Raw genomic sequence first — 20443 nt, forward strand, 5'->3', positions numbered from 1 at the left:
CAGTTCTATCTCAGTGTACTTAAAGACCAGTTTCCCCATCAAAAATCTCTGTTTTCTGCATTTTTTGCTTGCTTATTATGCACCAGTCTACCGCTGTATAAGGTGCTGTCGGATGTTTTTTGTTTTTTGTTTTTTTATCAAAAATGACACCCGACAAGAAAGCCTCATTTCTGCTGTTCAATACCGAAACAAAATGTAAACTTCTTAAAATTGTGCCAAATTGCAAAGCGCTTAGCTGTGTCTCTAACAAAACCTCTGTAACTTTGTTCTGCTTCACTTCAGCAGCATCAGGTAATGTTCATATGATGATTCATGGTTTTCTTACGTTTTTGATCTACTGCAGAATATTTTTTAAGGCGGTTAAGTAACTTTTACTGCATCACTGCTGTGATGCTTCCACCTCTGAAGTCTCACAAGTGTCAGCTTTGTTTTTGTACATAGATTTAAAAATATGGATATGTACTTTTAAATGATCAGAATTATAATATTTCTGATTGAGTCAAAATTGAGTCCAATCGAATTGGGACCTTGTGAATCAGAATTGAATCGGTTATAGAAATTAGTGACGATACCCAGGCCTAAGTAAATGGGTGCACAGGAAAGGTAGGGGAGGGGCTAGTTGCTTTAAGAGAGTTGAATCCATGGTCACTAATGAAAATGAACGAATGGTCTGCTGTCATTGCTTGTAGGGACAGCACGCGACTCCCGGTCTGTCTGTTGACCAAAAAAATAAATAAAAATGATATTGATCCATGGGTCAGTCCATCAGATAGACCCAGTATGCCAGATTATCAGTCCAGCCCTGGCTATGTCTGTCTGTGGTTGTTTAACAAAGAATTTGAAAAATGTATGTTTATTTTTTATTATTTAATACTAAATGTATTTTTATATTCAGGAATAGGTGCTGTTAAGTGTCCTGAATAAGATGTCAGTGCAACACAGAAGCTAAACAGAGGGTTTTAGTGCTCTAAGTAGGGTTATGTATTGTTCTTGCTAAATCAGTCAGCAGGAATGATTTATTTTGAAACATTTTCCTGCTTGGAGGCTTCACACTGGCTGATCAGTCATGTCTGCTTTCTTTACCAGCGGGAATCTTCGACCCCTACATACCCCCAGAGGGTGATGCTCGTCTTTCCACTCTGTCTAAAGAAGGCCTGAAACAACGTACTGAGCAGATACGACAAAGTGCTGCCTCACAGCTGGCGTAAGATTCTCTTCTTTGTGTCTTTGTGTTGTTGCTGTGCTGATGCTTTTCTTTTCTGGATCTTTTTGGGAGGAGGGTCTTTGAGAACGATTATCTTCTCAATCCAGCTGTTTGATTGAATTCATTGAATATCTTATGGTGAACTAACTGTATTCTTGTTCTTTCAGGATTCGTAAAATCAAAGAGCACGATTCCGTGTTCACAACAAAGGATTTTGCAGAGAAAGCTCAAGAAATCTTTATTGAAGCTCACCACGCCCTGACACAGTAAGAAAATAAACCCCTGTCTCACCTCACATAGTCAACTGACAAGGAGTGTTTATTACTGTGGCACATTTTTATAGGTGAGAGACGCACTCAGGCAGCCTTCAGCTCTGATAATGAAACAATCTGTAGTGATAAGCAGGTTATCGTGGTAAGCCAAAGTACATTACAATGAATTATGATAGTTATCATACACATTTACAGTAATCAAACCAAATCTGTAGACCATCATCAGACACTTCATTAGGTACACCTTTTTAGTACTGGCTTGGACCCCTTTTGCCTTCAGACCTGACTTAAAGTCTTTGGCACAGATTCAACAAGGTGCTGCAAACCTTCCTCTGAGATTTGGGTCCATGTTGACCATATCGTCGCATAGTTGCTGCAGATTTTTCGACTGCACATCTATGATATGCATCTCCCATTCCACTACATCTCAAAGGAGCTCCATTAGATTGAGAGCTATTCACTGCAGAGGTCATTCAAGTATAGTTAACTCACTCATGCTCAAGTAACAAGTTTGAGATAGTTTCATGACATGTGTTACCCTGCTTGAAGCAGCCATCAGGAAACGGATACCCTGTGCTCATAAATCATGGATGGTCGTGGTTAGCGAAGATACTTGGGTAGTTTAAACGTTGAGCATGCCTAGTTGATGGCAGAGGACAGAGGTAAATGGCACGACTGCTCACTGGATGTTCCCTGTAAACCTTGGAGATGATTCTGTGGGAAAATCCCAGTATATCAGCAGTTTCTGAGAGCAAGTGACTTGCCACCAACAACTATCACATTTTTTCTTTTTTTTTTGAAGAACACATTTACTCAGTGAGGACAATTATTTTGGTGATACATTTTACTAGCTGTATATGAGATATATGTACAAAGATACGAGAGGCTGATGCACAGTAAAGCAACATGTCATGAAAACTCTGGCTTCAGTTTTAGAGACGAAGATTCAAATCTTATGTCTGAATTTCAGGTTCAACAAGGAGAAACTTCACTCTTTGGTGACTGAGAGGTGTTATCCTGTAAGTTTATCCTTTGATGATCCTTGAGATAATTCAGTTCTTTGTTTTATTGTACTCAACTTTCTGTTCGGCTGCATTGTGTTCAGGAGATGACAAGGGGTAACCGATACAAGACGATCCGCTGGAGGTTTGTGGAGTCCCTGGAGCCACCCAGAGTGGTCCATGCCCGCTGCCCTGACATGGTCTCCAAAGGCAACCTGTATGGGCAGGTGACGGTTCGCATGCACTCCAAGCAGGTACAGTATAATATGAGTATTTGTGTGTGCTTGTGTGTGTTGGTGTTTTCATGTGTGTGAGATTGTCCAGAACAGTTTTGAGCAAGTAAATATCTTAGTGTTTTGTTCCTCACTCACTGAACTTTGTCAGAAGGACACGAATCACTTCTGAGATGCTGTTAACCTCAGCTCTGTGACTACAGGCAAAACACATCAACGTATTTAATGTAGTTACATTAGAAACAGTTGAACTGCTCTGGTATGTTACGGTTTTTATCTCATATATACTCCCTTGTTTGACATGTTTATATTTTTAATCTTGTATTTTATTGGACTTTCTTTGAAAAACTGTTCTGCGTATGTTATCACATTGCCTTCTGCTGTTTGGTTCATGACAGTAACATAAAGCATTTTATATTGGCTTGTTGAAAGATGACATAAAAGCGACCTTTTTGGCCCTGTCAGTAAATAAAACGAGCAAAAGCAGATTTTGTTTTATTCCAGAAGCCATTTGACTTGTGAACACACACATTTTAAGATTGCATGTCTTTTTGGTAGGTTTCAATGTTGTTGGTCAGTTACTCCTTCTGTAATTCAGCTCTTATTTTTAACTGTCTGTCAGCTTTCAAATGCCCCTTCTGGGACAAATTTAATATTTTTATCTGAGTTAAAATGAAACCAGTAGCCCTGCAGCCAGTTTTTAGAGTTGCTTTGGAATCTGTGTGTCCCACAACAACTGTGTTTGTGGGAGCGATCTAAAATCAAAATCAAAAGCAGGGTTCGATTTGCATGTCAGGTTTGTTCATGTTAAAATTAGTGTTAAGATTACTAATTGAATTTACCTCTGTCTGTGTCTGTGTGCAGACTCTGGCAATCTATGACCGCTTCGGGAGGTTAATGCTGGGAAGTGAGGAGCAGCCAAAGGATGTATTGGAGTACCTGGTCATAGAAAGGCATCTCATCAACCCCTACGGCCGGTGGCGGTTACATGGAAAAATAGTGCCATCTTGGGCCCCTGCCAAGGATCCAATTATTAAGGTGACCCTCTACTCTAAACATTTATCTTTTAGTAAGAAAAAGGCAGAGGTCCAAGGCTCTCTCCCTGTCAAATGCTAATTAAAATACTGTTATTAACTGGCCTGTTCATACTTCACTTTAATGGGCACATGAACAAGGCAGACAAAATCTGTTAGCTATTGCAAGCTTTTTGATATTTTTTTCTTTCTTTCGCTTAAATATAATACTTCTCTGTCCTTTTTGAATAGCCTTCAGCCTTTCTTCCATAAAAAAAAGTTTCATCTCACACTAAATTTTATTCCTGACCTCTATCATGAAACACTCTGCACTTTTCAGGGTCTTGTATTCTGCAATTTAAGCTCCGTTTTCATGGACCTGGCAGGCTAGAGCCTTGAAAGCATACACTACTATACATTTCATCTATCCAAAATTAGTGTCACACTGTGATATGGAGCACCAATGAAGACCAAGGGAGGACTTCCATTCAATTTTAGTATCTTTCTAGCTGTCACAGTGACTAAACGTTGCTAATATTTACAAATGCTGCCTCTTCAGTGGCTGAAAAACCACCACCCAGGACAAAAATGACAATCGCCAGTCATGTTAAACAAGCTGTTTAAATGCATCTTATGTGTGGCTTCGTCTGGCCTTACTCAACAAAGAAAACAAGAAAGGCAGTCAACTGTATCTAAAGGATATCCACATTTTTTGACATTTTCAGGAAAAAAAAGGCTCTAATGTCAGATAGCTGCCTCGTCAATTGTTATCAGAGGAGATGCTGTTCTGCTGTTTGAGCTGGATCTGTTCTAAAGACTTCGGGAGATGATTTCCTTGTATCACCCCCAATTCTACATTCATACAACTAGATGAAATTAGGCAGTCGTAGGCTGCATCATAACAGGTTGAAATCTTTTTACATGGCAGACAGTCTTATTTTGCTTGCTAAATGTAATTTGTCTCAAAAGATAATGCAAGTAAATAAAATTGCAGCTCTACTGAAATATACTGTAGAACAGTGTTTTGAGTAAAAGGTAGTTAATAATTACCACTCCTGTCACCTGGAATTTAAACCTGGTGATCTGCTGCATCAAGGTGAATCTGTTACAAGTTGCTCCCACATGAACGTTTCAGGGAGATTCAGTAGAGAAAAAACAAACCAGGAGGTTGTGTTAAGTCTACAGAAACCTTCGCAAAGTGAGAGTGACACAGGAGATGGCTTGCATTAAATGCATCACTGCTGAGAACTGAGAATGTAATCACCTTAAATATATGAGTCAGTCCCTGCTGTGGCTCAGATATATGTGGCAGACGGAGCTGTAATGTTGCCTGGAAGGTGTTTTTTACTCTTCCATCAGCTTCAGAGCTCTGCAAAAAAAGCGTTAGTCATAGTCAAAAAACCCATGATGTGATGTGAAGATGATTTATTAAACTCCTCATTCTAATTCATCTGTCGATAGGAGATTGTGGTGATCAGCTGTGAACAATTAGTGTCTGTCTCTTATTTGGGCTTCAGGGCAAGAAAGCAAAGGAAATCTATGTTGTTATAATAAAAAGAACTATGCCTCAAGTGATTTATCAGAATCTGATCAGTCTTTCCTAGAGATTCATGATAAAATTGGAATCAGTTACTGTATATACCTTTTATTCTAATTATAATATTCTAATAAATTCTGATTCTAGTATATAGTCACTGACTGAGACATTTGCTATTCCTCAGTCAGCGACAGATAAATTATTTTAGCTTTGATCATACAGCTTCGTATGTGTCTGCCTTCTGTCAGTCACAATCTGTCAGTGAAACGCCTCCTTGCATTTAGTCCATGAACTCAAACCAAATACAATCTGATTTTAATTTGCAGCTCTTGTGTTTAGTGTATATCTATCTATCTTAAATACTCTGTAGTTCTAAAAAAAATTATGGAAAGCTTTTTTTCCCCCACTTCCTGTGATAGAGAATCTAAAGATTGTTTTCATGAGCAAACATTACAGGTAAACTAGAGAAGTTTATTTTTCTTTTTATGAAACCTTTCTGCTGTTCTGATCTTAAAAGTTGATTGCTGTTGGAACAAAATATGCTAGTACACGTTCTGTAGAAGGCTTTTGGACTTCACCAACATTTAAATAAGATTCCACTTTGTTTTCTTCTTCTAGACGCTCATGATTCCTGGTCCAGAGCTGAAGCCAGGGGAAGAATTTGATGCCCTCAACTATGAAGTTCCTAAACCAGAGGCAGTACAGTGGTATAAATGAGCCACCAGGGGGCGGTGCACCTTTCATCAAACCACAGGTGGACTGTGTTATTCATGGGCCAAATGTTGTTTAAAAGTTGGCTGTGGCTGGTTATAATTTGTCCACTTTGGCAGGAAACCAGGCTTCCCTGTGAGGCTCGTTTCTGTTTGTAAAATGACTTTGGTTGTTGAGGCACTGGAAGCAGCAGGTGAATTTTAGATACTGCTGCACAGAAAGCCAATAAAACCTTCTTTTCATGATGGTTTTGTCTCAAAATCATTGTTTTATTAAATTTATTGTGCACATGTAAGAAATAAAATGGTCAGATGTACAGAAATTGAGTAATTTATTTCTGCGATGGATATACTCAGGAAATATGAGAAAGTGTCTCACCTGGTTTTCTTTGCACAAATTACTGTAAGCACAAATTAAGATGTGTTTTATATATATATATATACATATATATATATATATATAGCCAACAATTTACAGTACACTCATTAAAAAAAAAAAACAAAAACACAAACATTGCTTACAAAACTAGGTCAGTCCACTGACAAAAAGAAGACTTGGAGCCAACAGTTGGAGTTTAACAATAAAATCGCTGTATGACACTGTAGCAGCAGAAAGTCTGATGATAACCATCAATGAATTTCAAACAATATTTGCTGGCATGGACATGCAGCTAAATTACATCTTAACTGACAACTGCTGATATTTAAAGTCCAGAATTGACCACATATTACTATTTTTTAACTTGGAAGCTGACTCTGAAATCTGTGAGAAGTGATTCAGAACGTAAAGTAACATTCACTAATGTCACACACTGAGATTAAAAGCATTGTTTGATGTAAAGAAGTGATTAGCTAATGATGACCATCTGATAATCATAAGATGTTGTCTTTAAAGAAAAAATATTGTGAAGATCTGTTAAACAACCAAGGAATATGTACTACTGTGGTGCAAACCACTTTTGGCTTAAGTCATTTGTGCTTAAAAAAGTAATCAGCCTTATCAAATAGCTGCAGTGTTTTCAAAAGGTGATTACACAACAGCTCTGTGGTGATTGCTATGTTTTTCATATGTTTTTCTTGGACTGGAGTTTGACTCGGAGTTCAGATTAAGTTCATTCACCGTGTGAAACAAGCCATTTTATCTTTATTTCCTATCTTTTTAGACCATCTTCCTTTTGATTAGTTGCTCCTCAACAACAGAAGGTATAAACAGTTGGTGGGTGCCTGAGGTGACCACATTAGGGATATTCCCTGTCAATTATATCAAATAATGAGCACAGTAGATAGAACTGTCTGAAACCAAGCTATTGACTCACAGAATAATTTTCACACACACCATTAAAAACTTTGTGTTCAAATATGAGCAGCTACCACTGTGGCAGTGAGCATGACAGAAAATAAAAGCATAGTCGGTCCACTTTAATAGTAAACACTAGTATTTAGTCAGGAAATGAGTCCCCCAAACAAAAAAGTATGCATAGTTTTATCAATATGTTTGAAATGTAACTGTGTCCATTGTATTCCTGCTTGACAGTTTGTATTTTATTTTAGTTTGAACAAATGATTTTTTTAAGGAATTTTGAGTTGTCTGGTGTATCTTTATACGGGGCAGGAGTATTCCAAAGTCTCTTATGTGTAGACACCCTCTGTTGTACTTTTGTTTTAGAGTAGTGCTGACTTAACTTCAGCTTTTGTAATAATTTTAGCTCAGCCATCAATATACTGATCTCATGGCAAAATTGAGTGATGTCACTCAAAGACGCACAAAATCATTTGCATTTAATATGGGGGACAGAAACAAAGACATTGGACTTCAGCTAATTGCTTTACATGCCCTTCTAAAAAAAAAACTTTTTTGTGTTAAATATATGGGGTACATAAATCTCCTATACGTGCATTACAAAATGTATTTTCAGTCAGGTCTGCACAACTTGTGTTGTGGAGTGTCCAGCCAAGTCTAGCCTTCCAGGTTTTTAGACATGTGGGCGTGGCCCGGCTGTTTGTCAAATTTCATTAATTAAGTCTGCTCTTTAATTATTGTTTAATGATCCATCAGAAAGAAATTTTGCCTTTGCCAGCTGCAGGGAAGCTCTTCTATAGCTGAGCCTACAGTAGCTACAAAAGTATAAAGCTATAGGTCAGGTGGGAATACAAGAGCTTCAGCAGCACACTCGGCATCGTCCTCTTCGTCTTCCTCTGGAATATTCTCAGGCTCCCATGTAAAGATATCTGACGCATTGTCAGTGAATGAGCCAGATGTGCTCCTTAACATCTCCCAAGGGCACAGAGCATCTCGCCTGCCCAGGGCTAAGTTTGCTTTAGACTCATCTGTTTGCTCAGGGCTTGTGTCTGCTGGAGTCTCTTCGACACTAAGGCAGCTCTGACTTTCTATGACATCCTTGTCACTGTTGGGAATATCATTTTTGTCTTCACCTGCTCCAGTGCTACTTTTCTTTTGGACGGTTTCATCAGTTTCCCATGGACAAACATTTGCCAGAGCACTATCTTGTTTTTGGAGAACTTTTGGTTCTTCAGTCTCCCACGGACAAATATTTTCTTTAATGCTATCGTTCTTTTTGGCAGCCATAGTGTCTTCAGTCTCCCACGGACAAACATTTGCCAGAGCACTATCTTGTTTTTGGAGAACTTTTGGTTCTTCAGTCTCCCACGGACAAACATTTTCTTTAATGCTATCGTTCTTTTTGGCAGCCATAGTGTCTTCAGTCTCCCACGGACAAACATTTGCCAGAGCACTATCTTGTTTTTGGAGAATTTTTGGTTCTTCAGTCTCCCATGGACAAACATTTTCTTTAATGCTATCATTCTTTTTGGCAGCCTTAGTGTCTTCAGTCTCCCATGGACAAACATCTTCCCTTGTGCTGTCTTGCTTTTTCAGAACTTTGGGGGTTTCTGTTTTCATTGGACAAACATTTTCCTGGTAAGTGCCCTTCCTTTGTAGTTTATCAGATGCGTTTGATGTTTCAGTTTTAACTCGCCCTACTTCACCTGTTTCCCATGGACAAACATTTGCTCGAGCGGTGCTCTCTGATATTTTGGGGATCTCTGGCTTTCCTGATTCTGGTTCCTCAATTTCCCATGGACAAACCTCTGCTGGCCTTTTAAGTTCTTGAGACATTGTTTTGGTCGCTGCAGTTTTTTCAGGTAGTGCTGTATCCCAGGGGCATACATTAACTCTTGTGCTGTCTTTTTCATCAGTATGTTCTGAAGTAGCTTTCAAAAGTGAGGTATCTATTTCTAAATTTTCTGGATTGTCTTGTTCACTTTCCCAGGGACAAATATGTACCTTTATTGTCATTTGTGGAGTTGATTCTGTATTTGTCTGCTCCGTGTTACTGCCTTCCCATGGGCAAATATTTTCCTTGATTGTCGGGGGATCAGGGAAATCCCATGGAGAACTTGCTGCTGTTTTGTTTATGTGTTTACCCCAGTTTGAGGCAGGTGATATTGCATGGTAATGTTGCTCATTACTTGATGCACCAGGATAGATTGCAGCTTTCATGACCTCTCGCTGAAGGGGCACTGTCAGTGTTCCCCTGTTTTCTAAAGGATTTAAATTTTCGTATACACCTTCGACCTTGTCCTGCACATCCCACGGACAAACATTAGCGTATTCATTATTTTGTATTACTGAAGGCTGGGGAGACTCTGAAGTCTCCCAGGGACATATGTTTAATATGCCTTTTGAAGGTTGCTGTGCCTGTAAATCTTTAGAAAGGATAGTGTGAGAAACAACTGGAATATTCTGAGATTCCAAAGGACCCATTTCTCCATGACCACTTCCTCGTCTTCTCATGTTTGCTTGCTCTTGAGATTCCCAAGGACATACGTTAGATCGTTCAGATACCTGTGATTCCCAAGGGCAGATATCTGCTTTAATGCTCTGCTGCTTCTTTGGTCCCTCTCCACTAGCACTATCCCATGAACATACATCTGTATGAGGAACATTACGGGTTGGAGTAATTCGATAACTACCTCTTCTGTGAGTTGAAGGGGTTCTGGAGCTGCTTATAGAACTTATACTACTACGTTTACTACTCTGCCTCGACAAAAGCACATGTTCATATGTCCCATCTTTTTGCATATCTTCTGAATCACATGGATGGATGGAAGATTTTACAATTACAAGCCTTCGTGGGCTTCTGTCAGAGGAATCCCCAGAAGAGAGTCTGACTGCATTCTGCTTAACAAGACATGGTTTTCCATCTGCTGTTGTCATGCTTCTTTTCTGGAGTGACCTCTTTTCAATGCTAGGATGTCTTGATGTTCCCGACCTTGGTGTTGTTGAAGCACTTTCCTGACTTTTTTGCGAAACAGAATCTTCTCTATTTAAGCTTCCATCCTTGCTGGACCTGCTAGCTGCATCAATTGATCCCATCAATGTTTTCACAGTCAGCCACTTAGCGGTTGTAGTGGTGCGGAAAGAGAAAACACGCTGATCCTTTGCAACCTTTGGTCTTGGAGAACCAGGTGCACTTGTAGACACGGTAGACTTGGGGGACTCGGTTTCACCTTGTAGGCCTTTGTCCACAGAAGACTTCTTTTCTACAGGTGGCAAATGGTCCCAAGGACAGATAAGTGCAAGTGGAGATGGTGGCCTTTGCTCCTCATCATCCCCAGAGTTTGCATATGTGACATGCTTCTGGTTCTTGTCACTTGACTGTTCTGGCTCCACCTCCCAAGGACAGATTTCAGCCTTGTCAAATGACTCAGATTTGAGAGCACTCCTGGTCTGGTCACTTATAGAAAGGCTTGGCCTCGACCTCACTGTGTTGGCTCTGTTAACCTTGGGTATATTCTCCATAGAATGGCTGGTAGCTGAGGTTAGGCTCCAAGATTTATGAAGTCTGTTGTGATCAGGATGCAAGAGATTGGTATCAATCGTCAGATTCTGGGCACTGGCTGACTTACAGACCCCTGGTGGTATATCCAAGGAGTCTGTCTCAGATCGCTGTGAGGATCTCTTCACAGTATTGGCCCTTAATGTGGAGGTGTGCAAAGAGTCTCGTTCCCTGACATAGTGATGATCACTTTGCGACTTCCGCATGGATGGTGATGGTGATAGAGATGCTGACTTCATTGAACTTCTGTAACTGATACTGACCGTCTCTGTAGACCTTCTAAAAGAGTCAGAATGATTCCCACTTCTACTGCGGAAGGATCCATCTTTCTCCTCACGGCTGCACTGGCGGCTCATCGTTTCTGGGATTTCAGCTATGCGTTTTATAAGGGATCTCCCCAGTGCACATCGAGAGCTTCGTTTTTTAGGTAGATGAGGGTTGTTTGCAGCCATCTTCTTTGTCTTGTGGACTTCTAACTGGGCATATAATTTCTTCAGTTCATCCTGATGCATATGAAGAAGGGAGGGAATTGATGAGATAGAGGTTGAAATGATTGAGAAGAGGAAAAGACAAGGAGAGTCAGGACAGGTAAAGAGTTTAAGTATGAAGAACACAGTTCAGGTTAAAGCAAAGGATTGAAGGGGTGGAGAAAGTTCATAGAAATATGTTCAGTCTACAGTTAACTGTATTTACTGTTATTTTATGATTTCATTTATAACATATTTACCATTTGTTTATTGAATCTACATGTAAACATAATTAAAATTAAGGGATAATTATTTTTTCTTTTTTAAATGTAGCCTTTGGAATTTCTTCCATATTATGTACATTATGCCCTACTGCAAAGTGATAACATCGTTCTGTGGGGACAACAGTGTTTACCCGAAAGTCATCAGGGTCCACACTGTGCTCACTCCATGCAGAGTGAAAACTGCTGTTGAGGTAGGAGCCAGAGCGCCGCAGGTCAACTTCATCTTCATACACCTCTGCTGCAATCTCCTCTCTCCCAGGTTTGGATACATAAAGGAACTGTGGAACACATAGGAGAGGAGCACATGTAAGATATCTGGTTTTGACTAAACACAATTCATAAGTAATAATTACACATTCAGAAAGAAGTCTTGAACATTGTTTAACTAGAAGGACTGATTGGAAGGCTTTCCACTTCAGTTCACTTCAGTTGAATTCAACTTTAGTTATATAGCACCATATCATAACAGTCACCACCTATGTGTTTCATATTGTAAGGCAAAGAACCTACAATAATAAAAAGGAAACCCCAACAATCAGACGAACTCCTATGAGTAAGCACTTGGCGACAGCGGTGAGTTCCACCGACATTTTATGATATCTAAGTAAATGTAGCATTCTAGCCTAATACACATTAGCATGTAGCATACATTAGCATACTGGCTGGCTTTCAAGCAGAACCAGACCATGCTGAGTTAGCAGTTATCATTAACATTATATACTGAGGTCTTATATTTAACATAAAGTGGAGTTACATGCTTAAAGTAGTAAATGATAAAGCTAACAAGTTTGAGAATACTGTGAGATATCATTTAGATTTTTACAGCATTATGTCAACCAATCAGAAAATAAGTGGTTTGATTCCCAGCTACTCAACTCTGAATGTTGAACTATCCATGGGCAAGATACTGAACACAGGGTTGTCCCTGATGCATCCATGTGAATGTGTATGTGACTGTTAGACAATATATGAATGTGTGTGATTGGGTGAATGAGGCTTGTAGTAAAAGGAATTTTGCCTGCTCAGAGTAGAAAAGCACGAATCCATTTTCCATGACTTTTTTCTATTCTTACTAGTGCTGTCAGCGTTAATCTTGTTAAAATGACGTTAATGACAAGATTTGCTGCGTTAATTAGTTTACTTTGGCACTATGGACATAAAAATGTGGAATACCTTGGGAACAAAGAGCAGGGCGAGTGTCACAGTGATGGTGACATGGGTGTGTATGAAGGAGAGCAGCAGCATCCAATCAGGATGAAGAGACGGAAAGGTAAATCTGTGGGAGGCAGAAAATATAGAATCATCCCACGTCAGTGTGTGTTGGCTTTCTATTTCGTATGGTACACAGATATATTGTTGAGGATGTGATGAGCTTTACTGCCTTTCTTTTCAGACACATTGACCTTAGTGATCTTGGTTACTGTTTACCGGAACAGGTGGAACAGAGAGGAGAGAAGCAGCTCATTGTGGATGGCGATGCCCATGTAACGAGGTTCATGGAAAGCTGAGGGTACTGGCCTTACAGCAGTCCACAGTGAACTCCCCCAGCACAGGAACAGAAGCTCAGCTGTAGCAGAAGACTTTATAATCACTTGGATGTTCAGGAATACACAGTACAAATGTTGAAACTGGTTTTACTTCAATCTAACAGTAGTTTTGTGGTGCTTTATGTTGTACGCTAAAGATCTTAATACTGGTGACAACTTAAACACCTTTCTTGAATGCAATTAAAAGAAGTCTCATTTAAGCTTATTCAACAGTGAATTTATTTTTTAAGATATATTCTGGTTTCATATAATTTAATGGCCAGCTATTTACTGATGTATAATTTTTTATTTTTACCTAGAACTTAAGTTGTCTAGATAATCCCAGTAAATTGCTGACAAAGTGATCCTGTGTGCCCCACTGGATTTTATTGTACCAACGCTGCCTTCTACTTTGTTGTCTAATTTATTGCTTTAAGGAATAAGTATAAAAATGGACTTGTAATGAACTATAATAATAAAGTTGTAAACCTGCCCATAGGTGTGAATGTGAGTTTGAATGCTTGTCTGTCATTATGTGTTAGCCCTGTGATAGACTGGTGACCTGTCCAGGGTGTACCCCGCCTCTCGCCCTATGACAGCTGGGTTAGGCTCCAGCCTGATTATGATGATGACACATCTAAAGTAGTATTTACTGAATTCTTAGACCTAAAATGAATCAGATTATCTTTATTATGTCCTTATGCATAAAGACTTGGAGGTAAAAGAGGTTTTACTTTCTTTTTACCATAACTGTATGTAGATTTAGACATAGGTACACTTTGAGATTTAATAGAATCCCTGTAATAGCTACTAAATGTTTAATGATGCTGTTGATACTCTTAACAGGTTCTTTACATGTAGTTTACTTACCTACAGCCATCATGTAGTCCCAACGGTCAAGGTAACACATGTTGAAGCCCTGTCCATCAGGTGTGTTGGTTGTGATGAAGACTGGAATGTTTCTGTCACGATTCTGCATAACACCCACCGTCCATGCACACAGGAACCAGCTGACTGTCATCAGCATCACTCCCAGAATTCTCAGTAAGTGGAGGCTGGACATGTAGGGCATTCTCTGGGCTGTGCGTGACAGGAACACCTTCAGTACTCTGGTCCAAAACAAGAGCAAATCAGTATTTGAGTACTAAAGACAAACTGTTGCAACTTGTAGTAAACAGTAAAGTCAGTGACTGAGTGTTGAATTTGATGTCACTTCAATATGAAGTTTCTTGAGAGATGTCTTTGCCTGGAGAGATTTTTGATCTCAGCGTCATGGAATTAGGCTCAGAATAAGTAATGTAAGTTCGACAAAAATCCACAGAAGAATTTTTGCTCTCCAAGATAATTGCAGATGTATACAAGCTGGGAAGATCTCTTTGAGCTATTTTTAAACAACTGCAGATTTCAAGATCATCAGTTCAAACAACTGTAGATAAGTACTAGTCATCCAGATGTGTCACCACTTTGCAAAGGTCTGACAGAAGACCCAGAAGATATTGGTTAGGAAGTTTAGGAACAACCCAGGAATCACTGATTATCACAAATTATTCAATGTTACCTTAAATAAACAGGCAGATGGTTAAAACTTGGACATAATTGGGTGTTCCAACAGGATATCGATCCCAAACACATATCTAAAGTGGTTTTGGAATGGATTAAGAAAGTAAGCTAACACATGAACTTCCCAAAGCTAATCAAGCGTCAACCCTATTGAAAATTTAGGGACTATGCTTAAAACCCAGGTTTGTGACAGAACACCAACCAATTCAAATGAACAGTATGAATTTTGCCAAGAAGGGTGTTCAAATCTCCAGCCAAAGTTATTCCAGAAACTTGTTGATGGCTATCAAAAGATTCAGGATCAAGGTGCAACTTGAAACCTGCCAAGTGACGTTTAACCAAATATTAGTGTGAGTGTATATATACATTTAGCTTAAACGTAGACCTTTGACCTTTGTGGATTTGAGAAAATCCACAATAAATCACTCAATGTTTATTTGAAAGGACAGAAATCAGAAATAAAGTCTTCCCATTTATGATACACGCTCGGTGTACAAGTTAGCAAACTTCAGCTGATAAGTATACGCATATAAATTCAAGAGGAATATGCTCTTTTTTTCCCATAAAATTACACAGTCTTTAAGGCAAGTGGTTTAACTTAGTTTTGAAATGAATCATTTTATAGTCTCTTTATAATATAGTTTTAACAAAACAGACATCTATTGTCCCCCCCAGTACTCCAAAAACTCAACTGAGTTTTCAATTTTAAATAATAAACAAAAATACTATGTTATGTGGAAACCATCGTATACAAGTTGCTCTTTGACCACAAATACAGGGAGTGCAGAATTATTAGGCAAGTTGTATTTTTGAGGAATAATTTTATTATTGAACAACAACCATGTTCTCAATGAACCCAAAAAACTCATTAATATCAAAGCTGAATGTTTTTGGAAGTAGTTTTTAGTTTGTTTTTAGTTTTAGCTATTTTAGGGGGATATCTGTGTGTGCAGGTGACTATTACTGTGCATAATTATTAGGCAACTTAACAAAAAACAAATATATATACCCATTTCAATTATTTATTTTTACCAGTGAAACCAATATAACATCTCCACATTCACAAATATACATTTCTGACATTCAAAAACAAAACAAAAACAAATCAGCGACCAATATAGCCACCTTTCTTTGCAAGGACACTCAAAAGCCTGCCATCCATGGATTCTGTCAGTGTTTTGATCTGTTCACCATCAACATTGCGTGCAGCAGCAACCACAGCCTCCCAGACACTGTTCAGAGAGGTGTACTGTTTTCCCTCCTTGTAAATCTCACATTTGATGATGGACCACAGGTTCTCAATGGGGTTCAGATCAGGTGAACAAGGAGGCCATGTCATTAGTTTTTATTCTTTTATACCCTTTCTTGCCAGCCACGCTGTGGAGTACTTGGACGCGTGTGATGGAGCATTGTCCTGCATGAAAATCATGTTTTTCTTGAAGGATGCAGACTTCTTCCTGTACCACTGCTTGAAGAAGGTGTTTTCCAGAAACTGGCAGTAGGACTGGGAGTTGAGCTTGACTCCATCCTCAACCCAAAAAGGCCCCACAAGCTCATCTTTGATGATACCAGCCCAAACCAGTACTCCACCTCCACCTTGCTGGCGTCTGAGTCGGACTGGAGCTCTCTGCCCTTTACCAATCCAGCCACGGGCCCATCCATCTGGCCCATCAAGACTCACTCTCATTTCATCAGTCCATGAAACCTTAGAAAAATCAGTCTTGAGATATTTCTTGGCCCAGTCTTGACGTTTCAGCTTGTGTGTCTTGTTCAGTGGTGGTCGTCTTTCAGCCTTTCTTACCTTGGCCATGTCTCTGAGTATTGCACACCTTGTGCTTTTGGGCACTCCAGTGATGTTGCAGCTCTGAAATATGGCCAAACTGGTGGCAAGTGGCATCTTGGCAGCTGCACGCTTGACTTTTCTCAGTTCATGGGCAGTTATTTTGCGCCTTGGTTTTTCCACACGCTTCTTGCGACCCTGTTGACTATTTTGAATGAAACGCTTGATTGTTCGATGATCACGCTTCAGAAGCTTTGCAATTTTAAGACTGCTGCATCCCTCTGCAAGATATCTCACTATTTTTGACTTTTCTGAGCCTGTCAAGTCCTTCTTTTGACCCATTTTGCCAAAGGAAAGGAAGTTGCCTAATAATTATGCACACCTGATATAGGGTGTTGATGTCATTAGACCACACCCCTTCTCATTACAGAGATGCACATCACCTAATATGCTTAATTGGTAGTAGGCTTTCGAGCCTATACAGCTTGGAGTAAGACAACATGCATGAAGAGGATGATGTGGACAAAATACTCATTTGCCTAATAATTCTGCACTCCCTGTAATGTCTGTATCAAAAACGTATAAAATATATGATAAATATGATCAATTTCATATTATTTGATATGAGATTTACGTATATTTGTAGGTAATCACTGAACCCAAATGTTATTTAATTATAACTGAATGCAGTTGTGGATTTATAAATAGGCCTAATTTCCTTCCAGCATACCCAGAAAAAGATCATACAAAGTATCTTCCAGTAAAATAAACAAAATATTTTATAGTAAAGTTCATGTATTTTTCAAGAAATTGTGCATTTATTCAAAGTCATTAACCACTGTGCTTTGATGTTTAAGGAGAAGTTATTAAACAAAAGCACTTAATTTTAACTACACTAAATGTCAGTATCGACTATTATTAGTGCTAACCTACCTGTACATCTTTAGTGTGACTGTGCCGTAGACAATGGAGAAACCAAGCATTCGCACCCAGCGGAGCAGGATGCACCTGAAGGTGCTTGGCCTGAAGTACATGATGAAGACCTGCAGAGACAGAGAGACAAATGCTTAGTGAAAGAAAAACTACAGTTCCACACGACAGGGTAACAAACAGTTTCTATTGGTGTATAGATAGTTGGCCCAACCAATTATTAGGTTTAGGGGGCGATCACTTCACAACTTCTTTCCCCTTAAATAATAAATGCCTTAATTTAGAAACTGCATTTCGTGTTTACTCGTCTTATCTTTGTCTAATATGTAATTTTGTTTGATAATCTACAAGATTTAAGTGCGGCAAACTTATCAAAAAATAAAAAATAAATCAAAATGTATCAAATCAGGAAGTGGGTAAACACACAACTGTATGTACATTACCAGTCAAAAGTTTGGACACACCTTCTCATTTCATGTTTTTTCTTTATTTTTAACTTTCTACATTATAGATACAAACTGAAGCCATTGGATATATGAAGCAAGATATATGGAATTATGTAGCAAAGAAAAAAAATGTTAAATAACTCAAAATATGTCCTATCTTTTAGATTCCTGAAAGTAGCCACCCTTTGCTTTGCTGACAGTTCTGCAAACCTTTGGCCTTCTCTCAATGAGCTTCATGATGTCGTCACCTGAACAGGTTTTCACTTCACAAGTGTACCTTGCCAGGGTTCATTTGTGAAATTTCATGTCTTCTTAATGGAATTGGGACGATCAGTTGTGTTGTGCAGAAGTCAGGTTGGTACACAGCTGACAGCCCTATTTGATAACTGTTAGAATTCATATTATGGAAAGAACCAGTCAGCTAAAGAGAAACAACAGTCCATGATTACTTTAAGAACTGAAGGTCAGTCAGTCCACAAAATTGCTAAAAGTTTGAGTTCCCCAAACATGTTTCCAGACTGTGTAAGGGCTATTTGACCAACAAGGAGAGTGATGGAGTGCTGCCCCAGATGGCCTGGCCTCCACAGGCACCTGACCTAAACCCATTCGAGATGGTTTGGGATGAGATGGACTTCAGAGTGAAAGCAAAAGGGCCAACAAGTGCTCAGCATCTCAGGGAACTCCTTCAAGACTGCTGGGAAACCATTTCAGGTGACGACATGAAGCTCATTGAGAGAATGCCAAGAGTCTGCAAAGCAGTAATCAAAGGGTGGCTATTTTGATCAAATCACATTTAAAACATGTTTTGAGTTATTTCACACTTCACACTGTTTATTACATAATTCCATATGTGTTCATTCATAGTTTTGAAGTCTTCTACAATGTAAATAATCATGAAAATAAAGAAAAACCCTTCAATGACAATGTGTGTCCAAAGGTTTGACTTGTAGTGTATACATACACACACCACAACTGTTTTTACTGTTGCCTCTGCTGACCGTATAAGCGCACATCACTCCTGACTGTAATCCAGGAATTAAAACTCACTTTGCTGTGATGGCAGCATGAGCAAAACAGTGTCAGCCACTCAGGATAAGAGCATAATCTAAATCTTATAATGTAAATGCAAACATACATCACTGTGTTCAAACTACTTATACAGAATAAACCTGCTTAGAGTGACAACTTATAGAATAAAAGTCATGGCAGGAAGGCACATTTAATCAGTATAAATGGCCAGCACATAAACACTGATTGGGGTCTGTGTTATAGATGGAGCTGCACAGCAGAAAGAAATAATGTGATTGGTCAACCCAAAGATATAGTGCAGAATAAAACAATCAATGACAGAATGAATGAATCAGTCCAATAATCCAGTAACTCTAGTGATTATTTATTGGAACCCGTGTTCTCTAGTGCAGATTTGCATCATGGGGTTCTAAACCAAGCTCTCCTCTGAACTGACATTGTGTTTATTAACTATATACTCAAAAAATGACTTTAATGCTGACACTAAAAATGAGAACACAGATATCCTGATGCCTTCTAGATGCCAGTGATATCCAATAATAAAGCTCAAATCCTCCTCAATAAAACCAGTACAGTTCATTAATATAAAAATAACGCTGCTGTTTTTATAAAGCTGAACTAATGAGTGCAGAGGGACAACAGTTGTTGTTCTCTGAAAAGTATTTACTAAGTACCAAAAAGGTACCTACTACTACACCGAGACACTCATATTGATCTTTTTTTGCTGACATTAGAAAATCCTGCTACATTAATGGGTCATGGTAGATTTCAAAACCGGGTTGAGTATGTTGGTGGGATGGTCAACAACCTTCTTTCATGCAGGGGATTTATTTGTAGATGAAATGGCAACTTTACTTCAGTGACACCCCAGTGAGATGACAGACCGAACTCTGACCTTTCATCTGGGGCTTTCAGAACTACAGTCAGCTACAGTATGTGGGCTGCAGGTCACCTTTGAATAAAAAACAAAACCCTCTTACAACATGATCCCAAATATTTGCTCATTTTCAGTCTTGCTTCCACCTCTTACGTCACCACAGCAGGTTTTAGATCTTTAATTTCATAACTGAAATATATCCTGTATCCATGTTTGTATATTTTTGCCTTCCATGTTTTCATCTGCATCATCATTTTGTATAGTTCTACACAAAAAGAACTACACAAAAAATTGACACATGTATCTCTACATTTACGTTTCTTTTTCTTCTTTCGGCTGCTCCCTTTAAGGGTTGCGACCGCAGATCACTTGCCTCTATTACATTATATCTTAATTTACATTTACAAGTACTTATTCACATAAATTGACATTTATGATATTTGCAATTATTACTGGCATTGTTATTATTATTTAGCTCTTGAATGAATATCAAATATACCTGCATGCTGCTATCTGAATAAAGGGGAGATGACTTGACTATATTTTATTTTGCCCATCACACAGAGCCAAGAGTCCTGAATCCTGAGCTTTTTGTTTGCATGGATTACATGTAAGATGACTCTGTTTCATAGAAGCACGTACCACTGTAACAGCATATATAACATAATAGGTCAACTTAACTGTGTGTGCAAAACACTGCAATCCACTGCACATC

General features: G+C 38.9%; 2 protein-coding genes across 2 annotated transcripts in view; one reads left to right on the top strand and one right to left on the bottom strand.

The window, feature by feature from the left end:
• The window catches only part of mrpl45 (mitochondrial ribosomal protein L45), an 11362-nt gene extending 5144 nt beyond the window's left edge, over nt 1-6218 (top strand). The window contains exons 4-9 of the mRNA XM_013276841.3: nt 1087-1204; nt 1372-1470; nt 2447-2495; nt 2582-2731; nt 3575-3748; nt 5879-6218. Of these exons, the coding sequence (XP_013132295.2) occupies nt 1087-1204; nt 1372-1470; nt 2447-2495; nt 2582-2731; nt 3575-3748; nt 5879-5977 (689 nt within the window). The 3' untranslated portion in view covers nt 5978-6218. The remainder of the gene's footprint in view (nt 1-1086; nt 1205-1371; nt 1471-2446; nt 2496-2581; nt 2732-3574; nt 3749-5878) is intronic.
• Nucleotides 5921-20443, bottom strand: part of gpr179 (G protein-coupled receptor 179) — a 31488-nt gene continuing 16965 nt past the window's right edge. The window contains exons 6-11 of the mRNA XM_013276838.3: nt 17380-17489; nt 13977-14215; nt 13009-13147; nt 12754-12856; nt 11712-11858; nt 5921-11332 (exon numbers count right to left, since the gene is read on the bottom strand). Coding sequence (XP_013132292.2) covers nt 8102-11332; nt 11712-11858; nt 12754-12856; nt 13009-13147; nt 13977-14215; nt 17380-17489 — 3969 coding nt within the window. The 3' untranslated portion in view covers nt 5921-8101. The remainder of the gene's footprint in view (nt 11333-11711; nt 11859-12753; nt 12857-13008; nt 13148-13976; nt 14216-17379; nt 17490-20443) is intronic.

Source organism: Oreochromis niloticus, linkage group LG6 (genome assembly GCF_001858045.2).
Source record: "Oreochromis niloticus isolate F11D_XX linkage group LG6, O_niloticus_UMD_NMBU, whole genome shotgun sequence".
NCBI classification, from domain to species: domain Eukaryota; kingdom Metazoa; phylum Chordata; class Actinopteri; order Cichliformes; family Cichlidae; genus Oreochromis; species Oreochromis niloticus.